Source organism: Sitodiplosis mosellana, unplaced genomic scaffold (assembly GCF_009176505.1).
Source record: "Sitodiplosis mosellana isolate CC-2019 unplaced genomic scaffold, AAFC_SMos_1.0 Smas_scaffold_2, whole genome shotgun sequence".
Lineage (NCBI taxonomy): Eukaryota > Metazoa > Arthropoda > Insecta > Diptera > Cecidomyiidae > Sitodiplosis > Sitodiplosis mosellana.
In genome coordinates, this window is record NW_022595245.1 from 2,865,581 (window position 1) to 2,893,286 (window position 27,706).

The window sequence follows — 27,706 nt, forward strand, 5'->3', positions numbered from 1 at the left end:
AGCAAAAATGCATCAGAAATGGATTTTTCAGAATTGTGTCATTGCACACACAATAATAAACAAGCTTTGACTGGCTGTTGCGAGCGCACCGTGTGCGTACTCATGCTTTTGCACTCATTCAGCTTCGCCGTTATGTGTGCACGTTTGTCTGTTGATAAAATATAGCAAACTCGATTCACCGCACACACACACACACATAGCATACAGCACACTCTCGTTCGCATTCAATTCCACTTCACATCGACCGAAACGGTTTTAATATTTCAGCTGTTTGACTATCTGCACTTTATTTTTGTATTAATTTTATTATCCACATGATAAATTAAATGGCAAATATGGGCGCGCGTATGAAGCACATGAGCATCACATTCATACGAAGCGCACAATGTGTACATATACATACCTCAGTCGATGCGAGAGCGTGCGGTGTGTGTTGTTTCAATGGGAGTCTTAGTCAATGTGTTGTCACTGTTTGCATGCAATTCATCAAAACTGAACAGAAGAAAAAGCAAAAAAGATCTATCTTCGAGTCGTGTGTTCAAGTGTGTTCTCCGTATGTGGCTCCGTATACGCTAACCACACAACTAGTCAAAGTGTATTGAGTGCTCTGATAAAATATCTCGTCTCTGTTTCATATGTGCATTTTTCGTAAGAATCGCTCTTACGCTAACTATGTTTGTGTATAATCACAAATCTCATTTGAAATCTCGATGATCGCTTGCAAAATATTGCGTCTTGCATTTTACTCGAGCCTCGTATGTGCGTAATTCAATGAGTGGAGTGGAGTGGCTTAGATAAAAAAAAATTGATTTGCACCAAAAACATACACACGCTTTGATAATTCATTTTCACAACGCCGATTGCTCTTAGCTACACAACCACACACACACACATTGATCCTCTCAATCTCATTATTATGTGTGATATATTCGTCCGTTGATGCGATACGAGCGTGTACTTTGAATGGGCTGTGCATATCTGGCAATTTTCAAATTCAATTTTCGCGAAAATATTACGCGACGATATCGTGAGTGCATTGCGATTTGATATTTAGGCGATGAAAATCGTTGATACAGCGCAGAGAGAGAGAGATAGGGGGGAAGGAAGGAGTGAGAGTGAGATAGAGAGAAAATGCCACATTTATTTTCCCTGCGCTGATGGATATGACGGCAATAGGCACTCGAACCGATTTATTTTATCTTAAAATCTTGATGCAAACTCAAAGCTTACGCGCACTCGCCCGCGATTTTTAAACGTTTGTGCATTACGTTCTTTTCGGTATGTTTTTTCTGTGGTCGGTGCTGTTGTTGTTGTTGCTGTAATTTTCCGTGCGATAAATTGAGGTTGACGGTATTTTTTCGATGGAAACACGCTTGACCCATTTTCGAAATCAATTGCACTACTCGATTTGCTTTTTTGGCAGATGCTCTCGCAATTTGTTTGGCAAGTATCGTCGTCGTCAAATCAAAACGAAATGGCCGATTCGACACAAAATTTGGAACTCAAATTACATTGTTGAACCGAACCGACATGGGTATGATATGTTTAGTGTGTAGTAAGTCATTTTCAAAAACGAGATTAATTACCCGAAATTTATAGTTCGATGAAATGGTTTTAATTGCCGTTGCAATATAAATCCGAACGAAAATGCTGTCATCTCAATTCCCGAATGGTCACCAACTGGATTGCCAGCAAATTTATTTTCGGCACTACATCATCTTCTCATTTGCGGTTGAAATGTCGTGATTCAACTGAAAATCCATAAAACTCTCTCTCTCTCTCTCACCCGCTTCCAAAGTGGTTTTCAAACGATATTTTTGGGACTTTTATACTTGATTTAATTACAAATCAACGACAAAGTGCCCTGAAAACATTCGTCTCGTTGATTCGCCAAAGTTTTCCACTCATTTCCACCTCCTCGCCCGTCATTCCAAATGAACCAAGTTGTTAAGTAGATTTCGACGGAGAAAATTACTAACATTTTGGGTTCATGTTTATGTGACTCTGGGCGAATGTTCATATCAAATATTTAATGGGTTAAAAATGACGAAGCGAAGTGGGTTTTGTGCTCGTGTATGTGTGTCTGTGGCTCGGCAATTATTATTATACCAGGCCTTTTGACCCCGAACGAGCGTGTTTCCTACGGTTTCGATTATCGCTCACACTCTCCGAAATCATATCGTACGTGCATTTAATTTGTGAACCGTGCGTTGTTTCTCCTTCTTCTTCTTCTTCTTCTTCATCTTTGCTTTTCATTTATTAAATATCGCTGTGGCAAGCGCATATGTGATGAATGTGTGCGATGCATGATTCAATCACCGTGGGTGTTGCCACTCTGGTTCTATCTCAAATTTATTAGATCACTTGAAATTGTTGTTTTTTTCCCCCTTTTCTTCTAAAACGAAACTTAAAATTTCGTATGTAAAACTTGTTGTTTTCTTTTATGTGCGTATCGCATCTAGTTAAATAGATAGCGCGCGAGCAATGCAAACGTGGCTTCAGTCGTCGTCGCCGTCTGCAATCTTGTGTCCCTCGTTATGATTGAGCGCCATTTTGATGATTTCATAATGAAAAAAAAGAAGAGGCCGCTGTAAGTGTGGCCGAGAGTGTAGTTGAAAAATTGAAAACGATGTGAATTATTTTTAAAAAATAAGCACACACATGCCGACGACGACGTGTAATCGTGCAAAGGAAATTGCGCAAAGGGACAAGTGCGCATCTCCTGCGATGCTCGTTCACTTGTTTGTATGCGGTTTTTTTGATATTAAAAGATAGTGAAAAAATGTGCTCGGTTTTTCAACTGCAAAATGTGCGCGCACGGCCTCAAATGTAACAACATTTTCATTTACAATAATGATACAGATCCGAAGTGACTGTATGGTGATTTTGAGTGCAAAAAAGTAGCAGTAGCAGCAGTGAATTGGTGACAGCCTCAAGTATCATCGAATGTAGCTGAGCTACAGAAAATGATATAAAAATAGATTAATAGTCTAGATAAAACGGCGAAAAATGTATAATGTGCACATGACTTCGATAGATCGGATTTTTGCTTATAAATACAATTATGAATGTTGGTGGTGCTGGTGCTGCTGAGCTGGGGCTTGTGTTTGAGGCACGGCAGTGCACATGCGATGTGTGATTATTACTCGCCGTTAAATCGCCTTCATCTGTCTCGCACATGTCACAATACTCCTTTTGCGAGAGAGTAAGCATACACACTCAGCCAAACCGAGAGATATACCAAATCCCATTTTTATCACGGACGTTCTCTGCGCTCGACACAATTAATATACAAATGATAAAAGAAACGAAACGAAACGAAAAAAAATGAATAAAATAAAACATAAAATCACACATTCCACACCGAAGAATCATCGTGTGCGCAATGCTTTAGCACAAATCGCATTATGTTTACGTGATAAATTTTATCTACTTGTGACTTGAACATCGCTCGCCTTAATAGTTGCAATAACGAATAGAGCATTTATCACCACACAAATGCCATGTGCCAAGAATGGATTCGAACATGTCCCATTTGGCGTGCTCGCTGTGTGGTGTCATCCGAATGGAGAACGTAATACATGAAAATAGCAATCATTCAAATCAACTGTCGATTGTGTCAGTCGAATTTATTCGATTGCATGCAAAACGTCTTCAGTGCTATAGAAATGCAATGAGTCGTTGCTGAAAAATTGTGAAGAAGAAAAAAACCTGATGCATAATTCTCGATGCTCAATTTCAGCACAAGAGTTATTTATCACTCTAAATGGCATGCTGTGTATTTGTTAACTTGTCCTACCGTTTCGTTTCACATTGTCTGTGAGTGTGAGTATGTGTGATAATGCGTAAAAAATGAGCCATTATTAGTTATCGACACCGGCTGTTAGCCCGACAATTTGCATACATATCCAAAAGTCCATTCACACCCGGTTTCTACATCGATTTTGGTATCATCAATCAATTTACTAAATATGCTCAACAAAAGCATAGAATACAGAAAAAAAACTAAAACAACACGCACTAAAAACTGATTGCCATCACATTCAAATCAATGGCTGAAGCTAGCCGATTATATTATATATTGTTATGTGATCGTCGAAGACTCGTTTGTCAAGAATGATTTCCATATTTTGAGCATTATTCTCATTCAGTTGCTCGGAACCAATGATAAAAGCCATCATTTATCAGCAAAATTAGCCGTAATCAAAAGTAATTCGCGTCGACTAGCACCAACATCATCATCGTTGTTGTGAAATTCCTTCGGCTCCCGCACGTTTTCCATTCATCGACACAAAATACCTCAATTTTTTTCGAATTTCCATTCTTGAGCACCGCATTTCAACAGCCCAAAAAAATGTGAATCAAGCTCAAGAATGAGCAGAAATGCTCTCAAATTGAAAGACACAATGCGCGAGACAGAGAGGGACCACAGAACAAACACCACAAATCAACAAAACAACAAAAATACACACACGCAGCTTCTAGAATTGATGCGGTCATTTAATATGCAAAACGAGCGAATATGCAAAGTGTCAGCAATTATAAAAACATAGTAATTTAACTTTGTTTATTTTTGTTCAGAGGCTGCTTTTTTTCCTACTGTGTTTTCATTTTCCAACTGTGAACAACACACATCGATGAAAATTATAACGGCCGGCTTTTAATCGCATATTATGTATGCATAATTCATTTTCATTTTGTCGAAAATCAACGTTCCGTTCTCATTTATCAATTTCCATCATAACTGGCGCTCTTGCTGCTGGTTCTGCTGCTGTTGTTGTTGTTGTTACTTCTTCTTCTATCACACGGAATTACACCATTCCGTTGAAAGATGCCACCGATAAAATGAGCCGAAAATTATTTAAACAAGCTGTAAAAATGTCAATAACCAACTGGTTCAGTTGGGATGTCAGAATACGACGACGCTATCCACCGAAATGGAAGACATAACGAATGAACGAACAAGAAGAAAATACTCTCTCAACCACAACTATTCGAACATTTAAGAGAAGAAAAAAAAATAACGAAAACAAAATGAAACGAATGGAATGGAAACGCAGATAAAATGAAATTAATCTGAATTTTTTACAACTCTATAATTAATAGAAGCGTTTTAGATGAAAACAAAAATTAAATAGACGAACGATATGCAGAAAAAAAATAACCATCACGAGCCGACAAACATGAGACAGACACTCTCACTTGAATCGGAACGCAAACATCGAATGAACATTGAAACACAAAGGAAACGACGAAAGAAAAAATGCGCGATAAATTTACATAAATTTGAACATAATTCAAGTTTTATAGATTTTCAGTGATTTGCTTTAAGTCGTTTCTCACTCAATTTCGATTTATTTGATGTCGTATCTGTTTTTATGACGCTCATTTTCAATTCTCGCTGTTAGAGTTTTTTGAAGCGCTCGCGCGTCTTCGCTTTTCTCTGCTATGCTCGCGATCACACAAAATAAGTCAGATGTAATAAACAATTCTTCGACAAGCGCTTTGTTCTTGTTCACACATAGAAAAGGCATTGAAGTGAGAGCGATAGGATAGTATACAATGAGAAAAGAGAGAAAAATACCAAAGAAAATCCAAAATTAACGCCCGATAGCAATGCCATAGATATTTTGTTGTTCTCTGTCGCATCGATGGGCCAGGAATTTTTCCAACGCATACTCACACACACACACACAGAGAGAGAGAGACACGACGAACAGAAGAGCAGAACAAATGAGAGCAAGAGTCAACCGAATGTCTCTGTGAGTCGAGCAGCAACAAAGATCCGATGTAAACCAGAAAGATGACACTCTCTAAATATCTAAGAGTATTAGTTAAATACATGTAAAATGGATGATAAAATAAACATAAATAAAATATAGAGATTGTGATGGCTCTGTTACTGTCATAGCGTCGACGACTTCATGAACTCGCGCTGTTGCTTGCCCAACTGCCACCGATGAAGATGATACTGCATTTTGAATGTATGAGATTTTTGTGCGTCGTCGTTGTCGCCGTCGTCGTCGTCGTCATCGTTTGTTTCACCGCTGTCGTTTGTCGACGGTCCAATGTGCCTCAAAAACATCGAACATTTTTGAGCTTCTGGTTGGCCCATGTGTCACACACAAAAAGTGATTCTAAAATTAAAATTTACGAGCTCATGTCTTATTTATAGATAACGAGATAAAAACACTCTGTGTGTACCATGCGCGCATCATGTACTGTCGATGTAACTTGTTCACTCACCGTCTCATCATCAGATAGCGTCCCCAGTAAAATTGAGTATCGTTTGTCAAAAGCCACCACACATACATTAACCACAGCAGCAGCAGAAGCCGCAGCAGCAGCAAAAAGTTCGCAATCTTGACAAACACGAGAAATTCGTTGTTGTTATTTTTTAATCGTAAGCGGAGACCAGAAAATAAATTACCAAATCACCGTTTGGCGCATCGCTGCAAAACATAATAAATGGATGAAATGGGCGCCACATCCCATTTTTTGTCACTCTACTCACACTGTCGTGGTATTCCCTTGGGTTTGGCTCTTTATTTTCATCGATGTCTCTCTCGTTTGCCATTGTTTGCACATCGGTAGCGGGTATGGTCGAGGCGGCAATTTTCTTGTCAGAAAATTACATTATGGAATTGCGTTTGGTCTTTCTTTATTTCAGAGTTATTTTTACACTTCGAACGCATGACCACCATTCATTTGTTCGTTTCAGCCCAGAGATGAAAGCTGAGTAATCAAAATATGTGCGGAGATTATTTTTTTCTTTCTTTCTTCCTTTGGCCGTACGCAATTCATTTACTGCATTTAAATTGTCAAAATACAGAGATTAACCAATGGCCATAATTGCGTTATTGTTTGGCTGTCTCTCTCTCTCTCTCTGGCTCTCTTTAAATTGGGATAAAGAGAGAATGAAAGCCAGCGCGCAGCGCCAATGAAAAGCATAAATCATATGATTGAGATAAGAAATGTCAATTTTCGAAATTCGTTTTCGCTTTTTTTCCTGTCCATTTAGCTGCCTAAGATTTTTCATTGTTGTTTGGGCATTAAACCACAGATCAAAGTCAGGAAACAGGGCTTCACGTCATATGTTTGTGTGGCGAGGCCTATATTTACCAAATGTTGTTGCTCTTGCCGATTGTGTAAACTCGGAGAAAAAAAATATGATAAATTAATTTTTCGGTTTTGCGTTTCACATCACAGCCGAACGGACGAATGAAGCACTTAAATTTAGTTTTATTTTTCTGAAACGTCCAATCATTAAGTGGTCGTCCAAAAGATAAAAGGGAGAGCGAGAAAACACGAAACACAAAAGCATTGAAATGGCAGCCAAATTACTGCTGCCGCTGCCGCTGCCGTATAACCCGTTGATATATCTGATTCGTAGATCCGGTGGAATGAATAGAGTAAGACTACAATTATTCATGCTTCAAGTTTTTTTTTCTTCTTTTACTTCATGAAGGAAAAAAAATTGGGTTAACACTTTGATAGAGTTTTCTTTTCTTGATGTCGATTATTTGCGCCGTTTTTGATGAAAAAAAAAGAGAAGAAGAAGAACAAACTGACACGAGAGCGCTGCATACAGTGGCGATCAATGCTCTCTTCACTCGACTTTTTTCGACATGTTTTTATTATGGTTTTTCGAACGTTTGCGTTCAAGATTAATTTCCAAGCTAATCGAGCATCAATTCTTTAGCTCACACACACACACACAGGCCATCACAACGCAGTGATAATGAATCGAAAATTGGAACATCGCTTTTTTATGATTAATATTATTTCGATGGGCCAAAAGTGTTTGAAACTTTTCGAAATCGTTTCTTATTCATTACTTTCATTTGCTGCCCTTTTTTCTTCTTCTTCTGACCGACGACTGTTTTTCTACCGAAAACTTTCTAGAGACAGTTTTTGCTCCGCATGAGTTGAAACCTTCAACGGTCTCGCCGGAGCAACATGTGTTGTGACAATTTGCGACACGGCTGATAAAACCAGTGCTCTGTAGTAAAGAACTTTGCCCAGAAGAATGATCAAGTTTGGTAGCAAAAACGGGTATTTTGTTGCTACTATTTGGCTTTGCTTGCTTCTTTCATCGGTCATATTCTTACATAATAATGGAACGTGAATTACACACACCGACCGTTGCTAAACCTCGATTAGCTTTTTACTGCGATACACACACACATTCGACTATTAAAGTGTATTTAATTCATTTTCGTTGTGGTCATGCGTTCACAAGCGCACACAATTTCGGTCATAAAGATTTCTGCGAGATATTCCACATAAAATGCGTCTGCTTTTTTTTTCTCTTGTTCGACAAACATTTATTCCATGCTCATAAAACGTTCGAGTCACATTTGGACAGAGTTTGGCTTGTGGTCCAAAAATTCTTCGGTCACAGCAGCAACATTCCTCTGTTGGCTCGTTTTTATCACCGATTTTTATCTATTTCATTGGGGCGAACGAGCAAGAGAGTGCGTGCGCGTGTCCAAGTACATTGCACTCGATATACGTATGTCTGCTTGAAATGGTTTTTGAAACAACGATTCATCATAATTAATATCGCAACTTCATGATTTGATTTAACACTTGCTTCAAAAGTTGGTGGCCAAGAAATGGCTCTCGCAGTGGGATTAATTTCAATCAGAAAGAGAGAAAAAACTTTACCCAAATACCACACACACACACATAAAAGCAAACACACACATGTGCGTCGTGCATTTATGTCGAGAGATCTTCTGAAAATGGAATTAGTTGTGCAAGTTTTTATCGACGTCGATAACATATGTGTACCGAAATTGATGGGAGTCGAGATCGATTTCGAATTTCCGTCATTTCCAATATATATATATTCATGTTACGTTCGTTGGTTGGGTTTGATGCGTTGGTGTGACGGTCGGAGCCGTCCATGGACGTTTTCGACATGGCTGTAGCCACATCATAGATAATGGATTCGTTGATGAACTGCCAAAATGTACGATAATCAAATTAGAAATTATGATTGTGTGCTTCTTCTAACCTTCAGGCAAAATACGTACAAGAAAAAAAAACGCGGCTTCAAATGATGCTATTTCTATAATCAAACATTGAATTCAACTTAACCATTACAGCTAGCCCAGGAAGATTGAGCATTTCGCATAGACTTTAATGATACTGTGTCGGCCAATAAAAAGAACGCATTCAATATATATATATGTACTTGCAATTAATTTTTGATTGCGTTCGACTTGGTTTTGTTCGAACATTTCAAAGTTGTCGGTTGTTTTTTTTTCTTCGCCTTCACCATTCATGATGCAAACAATAACATAAAAATAATGAACGCCAATCGGGTATATTCGATTGGTAAAGCTAAGAATCGACACACAGAGTTAAAAAAAAAATAAACAAAACACACAAATTAAAAAAAAATGTGTGTGAGTTTTTTTTCGCTTTATCTAGATATTATGCCCACGTAATCGCTGACTTGTTGATTTTTCGTTTTGGTTCGTATTGCTTTGTGTGGTTTGCGTTGCTTTTTTTTCACTCGCTTCGTTCGCCTCCTTTTTTTCCATCAATATCACACAATCAATGTGGTGGCCTAGGTATATCAATTCAGTGCAGCTTGAGAGCTGCGACTGAAAGATACACATTGTAAAGTTCACATTGGCTTGGAACACCGACGATATTGTGCGGAGATTTTTTTCTCCTCTGAAATTAATAATATGTAATATTATGTTATCGTACGTGAATTAATAAAATCCACAGAGTCATGGCATTTTGTAACACCTTTAATAATGGAGAGAGAAAAAAAAACACTCAAATCGACCAAATCCAAATAACAAAAGAGCAGCAGCGGTTTCAAAGACGAGAAGAAGGAAAACCAAAATCGGCATTACTCTTTCACATTCGCACTGTTTATTGCGACGTTTGAATTTCATACCTCATGACGAATGGCAATATGCATGGTTTTACTTGCAACCTCGTGTTCGCTCACCATGTTCGGCGCAATGATGGTGATATTGCAATTGTGTTTTACATTAAGCAAATGGCATCTTGCGTACCACGACACACAGAGAGATAAATTGGCTGATTGGACGAATCACGAATCAAGAGCTAAACATTTCAAATCGAATAAGATTGAATAAATGTGTTTCGGTCGATTCATTCGAGTTTCCAGCGTTTCATTGTCGGTCAGCAATCACGAGGCACGCGTGTTGTGCGGTGATATTCGACTTTTCGCCCTTTGAATGGTATACATTTATCGAATGATCGAAAACGAGGTGCCGATTTAAGAGCGGCGATACATTCAGAGATAAATTAAATGCTTAATCGATGGAGAGAGAGAAAGAGCAGAAAAAACGCGCCCCAGTCAATTCAAATGGCTTTTGTTGATTCACTTCTCAATTGGAAGTTTTTAATTAAATTTTATGTTTTGTAATACGCTTCATTGTTCACTCACAGAGAGATATACATTTTTCTCTCTGTGTTTCAATGCCAATAATGACAACCACACGTGTTATAATATCACATGCCGTGCGAGTGTGTGTGTGTGCGAAGCGGCCACTAATTCGAGGCTGTGAAAAATTGTTCAATGTGCTGTGCTGTGCATTGCCACAGCAATATGTACAATTGTCTCACTTCTCGCGAATGCAACCGATCGATATCAGCACAAAATTTATCTCACTCACCTTTATGCCATTTTTATCGTAAACATGCAAAGCACCAACGGTTTTATGGTATTTTTTTTTAATCAATAAATAGTTTGAGCGATTACAAGCGACGCATAATTTTTCGGCGTGAAAATTGATTACAATTCAATGAAAATAGGGGGAAAAAAATGAAATGAAAATATAAACGCGACTATTGAATCGATGAGGGGAAAAAATTTAATCGACAAAACCATAAATACAGAAGAAAAATACGTGTGGATTTTTTAAGTAAACAAAGAAACAAATGCGCTGTGTGTGTGAACCGCAAATGTGAAATATGAACATTTCCGTGCAGTTCAATTAATTCAATTTAGAAATTTTTTGGTAAATAACAACAACCGACGAAAAAAGCCCAAAATTCAAACACTTTTCAGTCATTAAAAATGTACAGTTCATTCGTGATATTGATGTAATTTACGTTTTTCGAAGGTGTGTTTCGCATCATTTTGTACGTCAGTCGAAACGAAAAATTGATGGCAGAGCAGAAAAAAAGGTGCCCAAACGCAAACAACCGTACAAATCACATTATATCGAACATTTGGAACGCTTTATTCAATCATATCCGCTGCGGTTAACATCGGCAATTTCAATTGATTTACAACTACCGCTTCGATATCTACGAAACATCATCCATGCAAAAAAAACTTCAACAATAGCCACAAAAAAAAAGAAAACCGTCCACAAAAAAGCGTTGTCTAAATCGATTATGATAGATTCGCACGATGATGACGAAAATCACTGACCCATCAGCTTTAATGCGCCTATTAAACAAAAGCAAGGAGAGAGAGAGAGAGAGAGAGAGAGAGAGAGAGAGAGAGAGAGAGAGAGAGAGAGAGCGAAAAAAAGAGTTTGTCATCATTTTTGAGGCCCAAATAAAAATGAAGAAAAACGGTTGTCGTGTTGATCGGTTCGTTTTTTTTCGGTATGTCTCTTGCGATATTCTCCATGACAACGCATCGAGAATTAATGTGTGAATTGCGTAAATTCGCTGGTAATGCCATTGTTTTTCGTGTCGCCGAATGTGATTGCAGGTTTTCGGTACAATAAACGAATCGAAAACGACCCAGACAGTTGGTTAATCGTAACCGAGCACATACACACTCGTTCTCGCATTTCCCGTTCCAAATTTTTCCAACGGTTTTGTTAGCAGGAAAAATAATATTACTACTATTGTGAATTTGTTTCATTCGAAAACTGAACACAGAAAAAATACACATTACACAGCATAAATATCTGAATATGATCGATGAAGTTATCTTATGATTGATCGTAGTAGGACACTGTGATCGAAAACCTGAAATAATTGTTTCTCTACACATTCGCAACGACAAAAAAATGAGAAAGAACGTTTAGATAATAGAGCCAGAAAAGTAACGGCATTATCATCGGCTCTGTGAGATTCAGTCCTTTTTTTGTCGTTTCGAATGTGTAGAGAAACAATTATTCTAGGTTTTCGATCACAGTGTCCTACTACGATCGCAGGCTTTAAATGGGCAACTCGTTTAAAGTTCACGCAAATCAGTCGACAGAAGAAAAAAAGATAGGTGTTCATGAGACGCTTGAACATCATGTCTATTTGGAGAACGAAGAGAAAAAAAATGGCGAATTTTTTTTTGTCAAACTTTCGGAATAACGTTTTTTTGTCTTTTCTTATTTAAATTAAAAAATAAATCGAAAGTTTGGATACATCTCAACATGAATTTATTTTTGTTTTTTGAAACAAGACAAATCAACAAAAATGAATTTAAAAAAACACGCTTCGTCAGCTTAAATTATTTTCCATAGAAATTTGTTCCGCTGAAACTTCCGCCCGAAACATTAATTGTCAATTTGCCGCAACCTTGTTTCTTCGTTTTCAAATCTATGGAATAAAAATAAATAAAAAAAGAACTGTTTTAGTACACAATATTGAATCAACAATAAAAAAATTTTTAAATTTTTTTACTTTTATAAATGAAAACTTACCTGACCATAACTGTTTATTGTCACATGTCGCTTCTATGACCAAATTCACAAATTTATATATATTTTTTAATTTGGGATCTTTGCTCATTTTGTCCTTAACTGTCTTCTCCATGGCAGCGGATGATCTCTCTTCCGCAGTCGCACCGTCAGTAAGAACCACTTGAGCGGGATTTTGCATATCTAAAATTTAGAAAAAAAGAGAAGAAAAATAACGAGAGACAAATGAGAATTCCTAATAATATATATAAATAAAATATAAGAAAAAAACTGAAATGAACGGAAAAATATATCTACGGAAAATTTCTTGACTCACAAATTGAAAAGAGTAAGTTGGAGAAAATTCAACAAAATTTTAATTAACCTACCTTTTATGTAATTCTTGTAGGCATCACATCCTTCAGTAAATGCGGCATCGATTGCTTTTATGATGAAAGTTTGCAATTCATCAGCGTTCGCGAATTTTCTGCTTGGGTTGTCCATTTCGATTGTCGTCAATGCTCGGGATATTTTCTCCATGTCATCTTCCATTTTTACGTGATTTGCTATAAATAATAGCAATATTACTTTTAGAGACAAAGGCATTGTATCTGACGACAAAGTTAAACTGACGAACATTTCAAATATTCTGCAGCAATTTATACTAAATTATAGACAAAACAAGTGCAATAACATATTTTCCAAACTGCAGAATTGCGTATTTCGTTGGAAAAAAAAATACAAATAAATGTAATGCGTCCATGTATGAACTATATTGTGTATGTGTTTTCATCTTATTATTTAACAAAACACACATATCAAACATAAAACATAAGATTTATTTTTGATGATAACTTACATTTAAATGCAAACATTGCATTATTGAAGGGCACATCGAACATTTGTAATTGTTTTGGTTGACTCTGATCTAAATCATATTTTAAGCATCGATTAAATAATGATTTACGTTCAACGGAGTTCAAAAATTGAAAATGTAAAACTATTTGTGATTCCATTTGATGCGCATCAAATTTTATACATTTGATGATTGGATGATCGATTGCATAGCATTTTGTTGTATTTAGAGAGTGAATGAATCCTAGTTCATTTGATAATGATGAGTTTAAATTCTCTAAACAATTTTGAAACGAGTATTCACAATCACAATGTCGAATATACGCTTGTTCGTTTGTGTAATTCAATTCAATATGTTTGTGTGCCTCACATTTGTGAAGCCAACGACAGCATAAATCCACGTGATCCCTTTCATTTAAATATTCTCCCTTTTTTACAGTGACAAATGTGGCTTCGAATGATCTTTTCAACGTAGATTCGGTTGGCAATAAAATTGATTCACAGAATTTTGTATCACTGAGATCCTTAGTCACAAGATCGTTTGCAGTGTTTTCATAAAATTGCAACAGATTTGATCCAGAACCAGTTGAATTTATGGAACGAATAATTAAAAACAGGAACACACGAAATAAACAAAATTGTTTAGTATCCATGTTTCAATTTACGTGGATAATTGTATCGTAGGACAGATACACAAAAAAAAGTTACTGATTGAAAATCAAAACACTACTAAACCAGTCAGTCAGTGAGCATTGTATATAAAGCGACAAAAATTCAAAATTGTATTTCTAAGTTCATTTCCTACTGTTAATTTTTGTTGATATTTTCCATTGCCTTGAATAAAACTCGTTCGGAAAATGCGTTCGGGTCTTGCACGTTCTTTGATTCGACACACCAACTCATTTGAATTTATGCTTGGCAATAATGGTCCATCCAATGAACAACATTCCCAAATGGAATATCCAAATGACCAAACGTTGATTTGATAACAGAGATGTCGCAATCGTAAAACTTCGTAAGAAGTCAGTTTAAACACGTTCAACAAAATCGGTTGATCGGTTCGTTTTTTTTTCGGTATGTCTCTTGCGATATTCTCCATGACAACGCATCGAGAATTAATGTGTGAATTGCGTAAATTCGCTGGTAATGCTATTGTTTTTCGTGTGAAATCTGATTCGGTCCCGAATTTGTCATCTCTCGATAGAATTGACGGCGGGCGGACGGTCAGGTCAAACAATAAATGATGATGATGACGATGCTACCGTTTTCGTCCATGTCATGACAAATTTCGAAAATTCATCATTGTCATTAAAATTGCGTGTTGCTATAACCACAGCGCACACAATTCCAGAATGAAGTGCAAAATTTCCACGCACTCCGTTAATTAGTATGCGTCGATACGATGGTGCGAGACTTCAATAACAAAAGCGAGAGAGAGAAAGAGACGAAGAGGGAGAGAACCAATTCCAATTTATCGATGGATCTTTTGTTATTTGCGTTTGTTTTTGCTACATCATGTGAAACTGCCAAACTTTCCATCCAACGGAGTATGAAATGCGTCGCGCTATAATTAAATTACTCTCACATTGGCTATCAAAGGCTGACGGCTGAGTTCACCCAAAAACGATAATAACCATTTTAACAAATGGGCCAAAAGACGCGTTCTGTGTTAAATGACGGATAAACAAAGCGAGTGAAATCTCCGGTGAATGACAGGTCACACACACACATGACCGAGTAGCTCAAGCAGTAGCGAAAGAATCAAAAGATTTCAATTCAATGATTAGCATTGTTTATTGTGCAACATGGCAAAACTATTTATAGCTCGTTTTTTTCAAATTTCTTCTGAATTTTTAGTCGTTTTTTTTGTATCTTCCTAAGCGAAAAACTGTACTTTCTCAAAACAATGTAAATTCAACATTTTTCTTCTTCTTCTTTTGTTACAGGTGTCACCAAACGATGGATTACCAACGATCGTGTGTAATAGTTGCCGAACACAATTGGATACATGCCAACAGTTTCGTGATAAAGCACAACGTTCACAGCAAAAATTACAGAATTTTTTAAAGTTCGCCAACAAATTGACGGGTGATCCACAGGTAAGAGTCGTCACAAACATTTCATCAACATCTGATTCCCATTTTATTTTTGTTCGCGCAGTAAACAAGTATTGTGATAATTCTCTGTAAGAATGAAAAAAAGAGAGAAAAGAATGTAAGAGGTGATGGCGTCGTTATCATTCGAACGTGCATATGTGTAAAACATACCACCTTGCCTATGTTATTAAAGTTTAATTCATGTAGAAAGAGAGCGAATTCAACACACACACGGGGGCAATGAAGGAAAAAAGACCGGAGAAGGAAACAAAAACCGGAGAAAAAGAAGAAAAAAAAATTACGGTAATTGAGCTAACAAAAGAACAGGCTGTTGTGCGCGACATACATCTGTTGCTCATTTGGATATTCCGTAAGCGAGCAAGCAAAGCAATTCAATGGAACAAAAAGGAAATGTGTACACCGTACACACAAGCCCTGATGTTCATCGAGACTATTCACTTCGAGGTGAAACGTATATCAGGCCATACATCCAGCCGTTCGACGCACACACACACACACACTTCGACAACCTCTCTCGATACACTTATCCAACGTTCAACAGCAAACACATAAAATCACTAGTCGAAATGGTCTATCTATTTTCTTCATCGGCTTTTTCGAAAGATAACAATAACATCGACCAAAAAAAAACAGCGCAACAACAACACCGAGAAAACAATAGAACTGAAGTACAAAATGAGTAAAAAATGAGCAACGATTTCACCCGAAGCGTTAAAGCATACACGAAGAACAACAGAAACGAAAGAAAAAACACACACCGACTGAAATCATCTCAAGCGTATAATTCAGCTGAAGAAGCGATTGTGACGGCGAAATAGCGAAAACAAAACAATAAAACAAATTAAAAAACATTATCACCGTATATGACCAAAGCGTCACAGTCCACAATTTGTTGGGTGAATTCGGTGTAGTGGCGACCGAAACGTGTGTAGCAAAACGAATGCCAACCAGCCAACCAACCGACCGACCAGCCATCCAGAGCAACAAACATTTCTCATTCCGATAGAGTGAAAAAAAAACACGACATAAACACACACATTTCTTCTGGTCGCCGCGTCCAAATGTGTAAGAAAAATCCACACGCACCAACTGAACGAGCACAACGCGCACATACCTCGGCATTGTGCGATGGCTTAACAGCAATGAGCTATAATAATAATAATAAAAGTAGTCATTTCCTGGGGACAGTGCGAACCGTTGAAAAGACGGTCGGTTTGGTTGGGCTGAATGGAAAACGACCGCGTACTTTGCTACTATTATTTTGGTGATTCCTTCAATTTTCTTTATCTATTCTTTTCTCGATTTTTTTTTTGTATTTCTCACTTCATTCTCCGGTTCCATCCATCAACCACAACGATACGGCTTCAAAATTTGCTTCAGTCTTTTGATTGTAATTTTTTTCTCCCTCTTTTTCTCTTTCAAGAGTATTTGAGTCTTTTGTTATCGTCGCTTATACTATCTCACAACTCTTTCACTCGTTGTTGATACATTGTTCACGCATTGCTTGAACGGAATTAATCATAATCAAAAGATTGCTTGGCCGTTTAAAAATGAAGAAAAACGTATCTTCGCTTCTTGAAATTACAATTTAATGTGTTCTCCTCCAAAAAAAAAGAACATCGACGAAGCTCTGATAAAATACGATGACCTTATCGAATTTCCGAATAAAAAAACACCAACCAACCAGCAACAACAATAATACAACACACAAAATTACTTCAAAACGATTAAAATGATCTCACGAAACCTTTAGTCAGAATACGATGGTATTCAGAAAAAATAAAAGTAGGATTTGGGTATTCATTGGAAGTGTTAGCGCAACATGCAATGACATTTGATGAGCAATCGTGAGCAAGCAATCGCGAGAAAAGGCAGGGCGAGCGAGAGAGAGAGCGACGATGACAATGACAACGAAGACGACGACGATAACAACAACGACGGTTTTGGTCTGCGCGCCCTCGTGATCACAACCAAAAATGCACGACACACAATCGCTCGACAACACAATTGAAAACCATCCAAGTAGATAATGATATGTGAATCGTAACTGCTTGAAAAGAATTATTATTATTTTAATTTCGTTGTTTTTATTTCTCTCTCTCTCTCTCTCGCTCGTCAAAAGTGTGTGATTGTGTGCAGCAGCGCCTCTTTCTCTTCTCCGGCCCCGGAGTCCCGATTCGATATGGTGCTGTTCTGTTTTTTTTCGCTTTTTTTTATAATTTGAATTTGTGTTTTGGTTGAGTTTGTCGTGACACACCTTTTGATTAAATGCGAGTGATTGTTTGGCAGAGTCTTGTAGGAGCGCGCGCTTGATCGATTCCAACGCACATAATCGTGATCTTCTTGAAGTACATACACACATTTCGTAAACACTCTCTTTTTACCCGTTGCTCTCTCTCACTCTTCGGCGACCGATATGCGGCAGTTCTGTTCAATATATGTTTCTTTTTCAATTCAATTTACATCGTCAATCTACACAGCATTTCGCTATGTCTTTCTTTTGTTTGCCATCTTTAGTTTGGTACACCAATTTAATCGCAATACATTTTTTCTCTCTCCATTCTTTGGTTCGTTTGTTCATTTTTCGATTACGATCGGCACACAGTGTCTTTCGTCTTCTCCGAAAATAAGTTCAATCCGTATTATATCAATTCATAATTCTTTCCGTAGCCGCAGCATGTCATTTCGGTGTTCGCATAAACCGTTTTTGATTGTATGCTAATATTTCTAATGAAATCAAAGAAATATCACAGATAAACACACAACGCAGAACATAAAATCGAATGAAAAAAAAGAACAAACTTGAATCATACCTACATACATGGCATGTTTTTCTTTCTATCATATCCCATTGTGTGTATACTAAGGCTGACGATACAAACTGCTTTTTTCCGTTTCTTTCTGTCACTGTTCGCGCCAGTGTCTCTTCTATCCAATATGAAACCGAAACATGTTTGTGGTAGTAAGAGCGTGAGCCGTGTTTGATGTTTTCGAATAGATCATTTAAATTCCCATTTGGACGTCTATCGTATATTTTCGGTTGATATCACCGCAACAAAAATAAAAAATTTAATTGAATCATTTACAACATCGTGTTATTTTCCGTCGTTTCGTCGTTCTTTTCATTTTCATTCTTTTAACAATTCTTTGTGAGTGTGTGTGTGTGTGTATATATATTGTCGCATTTAATTGAACACTAAACGTAACGACGCATCCAATGAAATGGAGAAAAAAAATGCGATGAAAGAAAAGAATGAATTTCTGATTGTGTTTATTATTAGAACGATACATCGTTTGTTTAGAAAAAGAAATATTCAAAACATGAAATGCATATTAAAGTAATATGTCAAGTGTGTGTACTGTCATGGGCTAATGCACGCACTAGTTGTGGATTTCGTTGCAATGACGCAAATTAATGGAACACGAAATTTCAAGTGTGGTTTTCGCCAAACTGAATGAATTGTGTGTGTTTTTTCCGTTTCGCCATAAGGAATGAGCTCTCGATCCATAAGTTGTTCTGTGTTGTACGTCGTTATCAGGGCAGCGGTCGATTTGTGTGTAATGCGCGCTAATGAAACCGTCTAAAAATAGATCAAACAAATTTTTTTTTATCCATTTCGAAAACAAATCTGTAGCCATTACAAGCTGTTTTTTATCATACACACGCCAGAATGTTTTTCAAAAATGCTGATCGTGCCGTTTCGTTGCCACTGATAAAAAAAAATTGGAATTGCTTCGGAGAATTGAATTTTGTGTGTTGTCTGCTCACGCTCATACACAATCAGGCTGCCTCGATCTTGATCGTGGCTTTCGAGCGAACTAACAAAAAGCATACTCGAGCAAAATCGAAAAACAAAATATTTTATGATTCCAGATAGAAAGAGAGAAACAGTCGAAAATGTTAATCGGTGCGGTTGTGTAACTACATATCTAACCCACATAAACTTCATACAACTAACGAAAGAAAAAAAAAATCATCCAATCAAGTAGGCAAACAAACTCTCTCAACAAGAGGCCGACAGGCGATCATGGTTGCTTTTTTGGCAGCACCGCGCTTATCGGGCATATCGATCACACAATGATTGAACCTACGAAGAATTAAGAGAGAAAAAATACGACCGAAAAAAGTTGACACGACACGATCGAGAAGTAATAAGGGGAAACAAGACGCGCTATCAGCGCGGCGTACATTCTTCATTTTTTGGTGTCATTTGTTTCAGTTTCTGTTCATAATTCTCTTTTTTTTCAACTTCTCCAAACCGTTTTAATGATTTCATTCTGAAGGTTTTTTTTCTACTTCTTCGAAGAAATGAGATCACACACAGAAAAAAAATAAAAAGAGAGAGAGAGATAGCGAGAGAAAAAAAATAAGAGGCGATCACATAAATCGAAGTACAAAAGAGCCACGACGACGGCTTAACAATGTTAATGACGAATATGAAAAAGACGAATTATTAATGAGCATACCATGATGATATGACACTTCGTTCACCACACAAAAAGAGATGATAGCCAAACGTTATTTTTATTTTTTATTTTTTGGCAGCAAGACACGCGGCGCTTTCGGGTCTAAATCATAAACTCATAAAGAAATAACGCAACCGTCCATCACAGCAACGACGACGACGATGATGATAAAAATGAAGAAGATGACATGCAAATGGAAATCAAAGATCAACGGGCTGTGTGTTCGACTTAACGCACTCTCGCACTGCTAGCCAGCCAGCCAGCCTGTTTACCAAAGCACTTAAATTATTGATACAATATTTATTTTATCATATGTGGTAAAAGAATGTCGAGAATATAACGATTTCACATACGTGCTAAATGTGTTTTAAGCCAGGCAAACAAACCATTTTATCACCGCTCACCTTTTTTTGCATATAATATTCATCTCGTGCTTTTATGGTTATCTCTAAATGTGTTTTTCCTTTGTTTTCACTGCGATAATTAGAATAACCAATCGAAGCGAATTCTTAACACTATCGACTCGGCACCTCATCACACCCGTATCTATTTATTCCTTTCCGTTCTGCGAACATTTGACGTCGGTCTTTTTTATCTTCTTTTGCACGATTCTGACTCAGAATCGGCTTATATTTACACGCGTCTATCCACATATGCGAACAAATGATCTAAAACACAGAAAATATTCACACATTCATCTTTGGATCATTTGTGATATCTGTGTGTGTGTGTGTGTCTATGTGTTTGCGTCTTGTTCTTTTTTTCATTCCCAAGTTAGTTTTTTCTGCATTGTTATTTTCCGTTTGATGCTTAACAGTTTTTGTGTATTCTTTTCCGAATGTTTTGTTGATTGATTACGATTTTTTCTTCTTCTTCTTCCTTCTTTTGCTGCTTCTTCTTTTTCTTCTTACGCTCTTGTCGATCGTTTCGGGGAGTTTGTGAGTGGTTTTATTTAGTAAAGTTAAGTTGAGTGAGCTGAATACATAAAAGCGATTGAAGATGAATGTTAAAATGCCAGCCACAACAGCAACAATGTCAAATGTTGAACGCACACAGACAAACACACACGCTCTGAAGAATAACAATAATAATGTAATGTAATGATAATAATCATTTTCGTCGAAGAGACAAACAAATATAATCTTCTTTGCTGGTCGCGCTCATTTCGGTTCAGGCGATCGGTCTATCTCATACACACCGTGTCTCTGACTCGTCCATAATCAATGCGCTTTTGATTCTAGCTATGCTTGTGTGTGTGTGAGCGAATGTATTTTGCCTGCTTACGCCCGGGATCCGGGTGATTGGTATCATCGGTGAGACGATTTTATTCCAGAGTGGTGATTGTATGTGCGCACCTCTTTCAAAACAACAACAAAAATGTATACTTCTCCGTAAAAAACACAACAACTTAAAACAAGAGAAAGAACAAGCAACGCGTAGGCTTTTGCTATCAGAGTGCGCGTTCAATCGTCGTTTAAGCACATATAACCGGCATATACTGACAACTCACTCCTTACACACGTTTGAGGTTGTTGTTGTTTTTCTCTTCTGTTGTTTTGTTATTCAGCCGATTGGCTGTTGTTCATCTCTTTCATTTGGTATTCCAGCACTGGCTCGAATCGTCGAAACTCTCTTTGCGTTTTATTCAAATTGGATGAATTTTTTTGTGTGGTTCATTTTTGTTTTGTATTTATTATTATTCTTCATCCGATTTTATGCTGTTTTTGATGCACATCGGTTGTTGGTCTTCTCTTATTTCTCTCTCTCTCTCTCTCTCTCCTTCTCTCTCTCTCTCTCTCTCTCGGTTTCATTGTTTTCGCTTTTTTTTCGCCCAGCTCATGTGCTGTATGCGCATAAGTAAATGAAATTCAAGTACATAAGTACCCAACCGACAAGCCGATTTCACTGCTCTGTTTGATGATGGTTTTGTGTATTTATGTGCTTGTGTTTTTATGTGTGTACTGATTGCAACAATATCTGTCTAAACAAATCGACCAAATCAAAATGGGCCACACAAACGATCAAAATCAACAAATATCCAAAAATCAGAGATGAAGAAAATAAAAATCGGTTACAATCACGAAACGCAAAATAAATATCAAAAGCAATTTTAAAACGAACGAGTAGTGAGATAGGCTGAGAGATCTTGAATGTTCAAAAGAGCATTTCAAAGAGCCAACAATCAAAATACATTCAACATATGCTGTGTGTATTTCACATCAATAATAATATTCGAAATCAATCATCTGAAGAAGACGAGAGAAGAGAAAAGAAGAAGATATAAATCGATGCGATTTCGTGTATTTTTTCTCTCGACTTTGACTTCCATTTTCCATGAAACCAGATCGAAAAAAGTAGATAACAAAGAGAAGTAACAAAAAAAAAATCGGTTTCGCCACACATATACCCGGAAAACGATAGAAAAATGTTTGATGATTGCTTTTATTTCCAAATTCGTTTTTTGTTATTGTATTTTTGACAACAGCTTAAGGTTTCGTCCAATTTGACTGAACGCCCCCGTAATGGCATACATACATATATTTCTTGTCAATGATTAACCAATAGATTGATTGAAAAGGAACTGAGTTTTTTTTTCTATTTCATTCATATGTTTTGACTGGTTTCGCAATAAATCTTCCAACATAAAGATATTGGAATTTATAACCTTGATCTTGCTCACATGGGTTTTTATCATTTTGGCTGTTGTTTTTTTTTCTTCTTTCTCTGCGTTAATCCCCTCTCAACGCAATTTGAAACGTTCGCCACGATACTCGCACGTAGCATTGATTATTATTTTGCTGGCTCAGCAAAAGCCAGCTGATTAAAGTACAAATTTATTAAAATATACACGCATTGGAGAAAGGCAAAAAAAAAACAGAGAAATAGAAGGAACATTTTGTAATGGAATGAAAGAAGTATGATTGCAGCAAATCAAAAGAAAGAGAATACAAATCGCAGGAAAAAAATATAAATCGCAAAAAAATATGCAAATCTACAACATTTATGTATGATAAAAGTGTTTGCCATGGTAATATACGCAAACGCATGTAATGTTAGGTAATCACGTTTTTTTTGTCACTTATAAACATAATTTTTTTTGTTTGGTTCGTTCGTCACTCCACGCTCTGTTGCTGTCTCGTTTTGTCACCATGTATAAATATATAATGGTTTATTTTTTATTATAACAAGTACATGGTTATTGTAGTAGTGATGGTGGTAGGTACAAAAGTTTGTTGATCCGGTCGTTACGTAGCTTTTTCGCTACTCAATACACACTTTGTGTCAGTTTTGCATGATTCATTCGAACCATTTGCTGATAAAAAAAAAGCCAGCGAGAGAGACACACGCGAGAGAGGGAAAGAGTGAAAAGTATCAGAGATAGAGTGAGAAAACGACCGAAAGACTCGTATCAAAAGCCATCGTGTTTTGCTTTTTAAGCCAAAATACCGAGACAACGCTCCAAAATCTACGATACAAAGAAATCCACACGGAATTATATTCTTTCCACACGGTTTGTCCGTCGAATTGTAAGTTGATATTGTATTTGTGTGTTCCATAACGAAAGCCCCAACCAACCAGCCAGTCAGCCATTGACATCACCGAAAATGACTATCTCGAATGGCAACTCAACAACCGAATTGAATTGCCAACGCTTAATTATATTTTTCGATTGCCATTGTTGTTTCTCGTTCTTTTTATTCTTACGCTTGGGAATATCACCGACAATACCAAATACGATTTTAAATGTGGTTTTTTTTCCCCTTTGAACAAATGCTTATTTTTATATCCATCTTATTGTTGACGACTTTTGATAAAAAGCGATTTAATTTATTGTTTTCTGTCTCTTGTCTCCGTTTCGTTTTGCAGGATGTGCTCAAGCAAACATCGTCAAGTTTGGATGAAATGCTACATGTTTCGTGCCGTGAAGCATCCGAACATACAGCCGCTGCTGCCCTTACCGAACTGCGTAACAATAACAATCATCATCTGAAGAACAAATTAATGAATGCCAGCCCGAATGCAATAGTTACCTCAATACTCAGCAAAAATCATATAGATCATTTGGAAGCGAACTCAGTATCTGTGATTCCAATCGATGCGGCCAACAAGCACAACAATAACGGTGGCAGTATTATTACGGGCGGTGGCGGAGCTGTGCCACCACAACCACCACCACCATCCAATGTACAACAAGCGCCAGGCCGAATTTCGGTGAAAAAATCATTGGGCCAAATCAATGCGGCAGTTACCCTAAATCAAATGAATCACATGCATGCAACGATGCCACCCGAAGCGGCCACCGCACTCGAAATGCACCGATTAACCCAATTACAGCAGCATCTTGAAACGGCTGCCGTTCTGATGGATATCAGCAAAAAAGTGATCATCTCACCGCCCAGCTCGAATCCACAGTCGCCCGGTTTGGGTGACAGTCAGCACAACGTTAAAATGACCATTAAACGTTCGAGCGGCGATGAAATTAATTCGTCAGCAGCCAAACGCATGAAAACCAAAGGTAATAACGTAACAACAACCGTTTACCAGTTAGACACAAACACTCGACCGAGTGCCAGTGTTAAATCAGAGCCAGTATACAGTGGAGCCGATGATTCAGAAGGAAACCGTTATGACAGTGATAACGATAGCAATGACAGCGATCCGGGACGACTCGAAATGGACATTAGCTCATCGCATGACAACAACGATGATGCAAATAATGAGGCAGGCAGATGCTCATCCACACCGGTTAAATTGATCTACAAGCACAACAGAAGCTTCAACAATAATACACCGTCCGGCAGAGACACACCGGAAAGCAACAAATCAGATGACCATCGCACAGATCCAGCCACCACACAATTGTGGCAAGCATTGGCTAGATCAACCGGTAAGGATAATGAGTTATTATTTCAGAGCGAAATCGACTCGAAAATGATTTCATGTTTGAGAATGATTCTATTTGCGAATGTGTTTTAAATAACTTCAAATTCACAGGAAAAGAGAAAATTATCTTTGAATTGTACAACATTTCTATAAAATCAATATGCATTTCAATTACAGGAAATGGCGCTGGAAATGAAGCCACACAACTATTGCGACAAATGATCACCTGCCGATCGCTCGGCTTGCCGATTCCGTCTGCTTTGAATATATCCCGCAACATGAGCGATCAACCAATCTCATTAGTTAAGGTAAGAGAAGAAAAACATTGAATTAAAAGCAAAGAAGTAGACGTAGTTGAGGTCTTTACCTGAATGAAGATATTTGACCTATGAGTAATTCTCTTTCATTTTCGTTTAGTTTATGAATAATTTTTGGTTTTCTTCACTTTTTCCAAAATTTAGAATGAGGGATCCAAATCGTCATCCGGCCGTCGAAAACAATCGTGCCCGAGCAAGGCTCCAACAGACAAACCGCTCAACAGCGATGTGCTTGCAAACATCAAAACTGAATCGAAAATGGATCCATCAAATGCCAAAGCTTGGGCCAATAATGTTGACGCAAAAGTAAGTGAATTTCATTGCCAAAACATCCACAATACTTGGAAGATTTTTTTCGTTCGACAATGGAAAAAATACAACAAAAAAATCGTTCAAATTAAATTCAATAAAATGAATCGATTTGAAACAAAATTTAACTAATTCGACTTCCGTTTCTTTGCAGCCGCCAAAATCAGCGCCGATCGATAACAACCAAAGTCCGAATCAAAAAGATATGTCTTGTACCAATTGCGGAACGCTAACAACAACCATTTGGAGACGCAATCTTCGCGGCGAAATGGTGTGCAATGCATGCGGTCTCTATTTCAAATTGCACGGTGTTAATCGGCCGCATTCGATGCGCCGTGACACCATTCACACACGCCGAAGACGGCCAAAGGGCGATAAATCGGGACGCAGACGTAAGTGCACATATAATATCTAGAAACGATCAATTTGTTCACGTTAAAATTTTATTTCGAAATTGGTATTCTTCAAAATTCGAATTTTTCGATTGAGCGAAACGTTTTTAAAACTGAAAGAAAGGAGTTGATATTTGAAATTACACACTAGAAAGGAAAATAAATGCAAAAGAAAAAGAGAATAACCACAAACATTTCTGCTTAAAATTATTCATTCACAGGATCAAAGAATCAAGATGCCGGAAATACATCCGGTGCTGATCAATCGCCGAATGGATTTGCCGAACAACCGGATCAAAACGATTTGCAAGCACTTCAAAACCATAATCTGCTAATTGCCTTGGGCGCTGCTCAACAAGCTCCTGGTGCTCGACATTTTGCTATGCCTGTAAGTACTATGCAAAATCGTGTGAATCATTGAATAGACTATGAAAAAAAAACAACTGTCTGGGTCACACAATGTGTGACTGAAATGCAGTCCTTGAATTGAATCAATGGCATTTTGTAATTATTGGAAATAATTTGATGTTCGTTATGGTATTTGCAGCCACATTTCTTTGATCCACACTTTTTGCGACAACAACAATTCACCGATGCTGGCAACGATGTGCAAATTGGTGATGACAACAGTAATAATTCATCGATCAATCAGCGTCGCCGGGACGATGAGGATGATATGGATGATGATGACGATGAAAATGATGCGGATTCGACAAATCTACCTCTAAATTTGGTAGCCACCCAGTTCAACGAATGAAGTCACCTGAAACGCATGAAATCAATCGCTACAACAAGATGCATCAAACCAGAAATAGAAGCAACAACGGCAGCAGCGGCAGCAGCAGCAGCAAGAACAACACAAACCATAAGCAACATTCACCAGAATAGCCTTCTCCAAGTTGTTTACATTTAATTTGTTCTAAAATTCACTCTCTATATCGATGTAAAAATTTCGAAGGTTGTTACGCGAATTCTTCTTCCGTTTTTTTAATGCAAAAAAAACCAATGGGAACCAACCATTTTTTTTTTGGTATGTAAATTTAAACCAAAATTTTCGCAAAGAAAAAACAAACCACAAACAAAAAAAAAGCAGCAACAAATTGATTCTCATTTCTTCTATTTGTAAAAGATTAGTAGAAAATGGTTTAATTATCGATTCGATTCGAATCAAAGATACGAAAAAAAATTTAATGTAGAAACGAAAGAGAAAACCTTTCTAAATCTTTGTCGCAAATTATATCTCCGTTCAGATTAATAATAATAATAAAAATGCTCGTTTTGTTGTACAGAACAAAAACAAAAAAAAATCGAATAAAAATTTACCGCATACGTGTAAAACTGCATGATATCGTGCACAATACACAAATTCGCGCACACAAACAAAACCAATTTTGTCATTTTGAAATTGACACAAACGCGTGCGGATGCTTAAACGCATGTATTTTGTATAAAATGCATGATATTTAGATTTACCGCTGGCTCACAAGCAGCTAACAATTACAAATTTTATTTCTAATTTTTAACTATTATCGCGAACATAACACACTCACTCACATACAAACGTGAAATGAGAGGAAAAACAAAAATATTAATTAAACATTATAAAAACACACAATTAAACACTTACACACACAGATGAACAAAGAATCTCCATTAAAACCAATAATTTTTTTAAACAAGTAATCATAATAACACAAAGTTTAATATTTACTTATTATAGACTACAACAAAAA

At 37.2% G+C, this 27,706-nt stretch overlaps 2 protein-coding genes across 11 annotated transcripts in view; both read left to right on the forward strand.

Annotated features, from left to right (window-relative positions):
* Positions 1-27,358, forward strand: part of LOC129565275 (uncharacterized protein DDB_G0283357) — a 92,590-nt gene extending 65,232 nt beyond the window's left edge. For all 10 annotated transcript variants that reach the window (XM_055439964.1, XM_055439953.1, XM_055439954.1 and 7 more), the window contains exons 3-9: positions 15,434-15,586; positions 23,939-24,959; positions 25,133-25,263; positions 25,417-25,578; positions 25,736-25,973; positions 26,195-26,361; positions 26,521-27,358. In XM_055439964.1, coding sequence (XP_055295939.1) covers positions 15,434-15,586; positions 23,939-24,959; positions 25,133-25,263; positions 25,417-25,578; positions 25,736-25,973; positions 26,195-26,361; positions 26,521-26,730 — 2,082 coding nt within the window. In that variant the 3' untranslated portion in view covers positions 26,731-27,358. The remainder of the gene's footprint in view (positions 1-15,433; positions 15,587-23,938; positions 24,960-25,132; positions 25,264-25,416; positions 25,579-25,735; positions 25,974-26,194; positions 26,362-26,520) is intronic.
* The window catches only part of LOC129565273 (sister chromatid cohesion protein PDS5 homolog B-B), a 132,788-nt gene continuing 127,345 nt past the window's right edge, over positions 22,264-27,706 (forward strand). The window contains exon 1 of the mRNA XM_055439952.1: positions 22,264-22,268. The gene's annotated coding sequence lies outside the window, so the exon portion shown is untranslated. The remainder of the gene's footprint in view (positions 22,269-27,706) is intronic.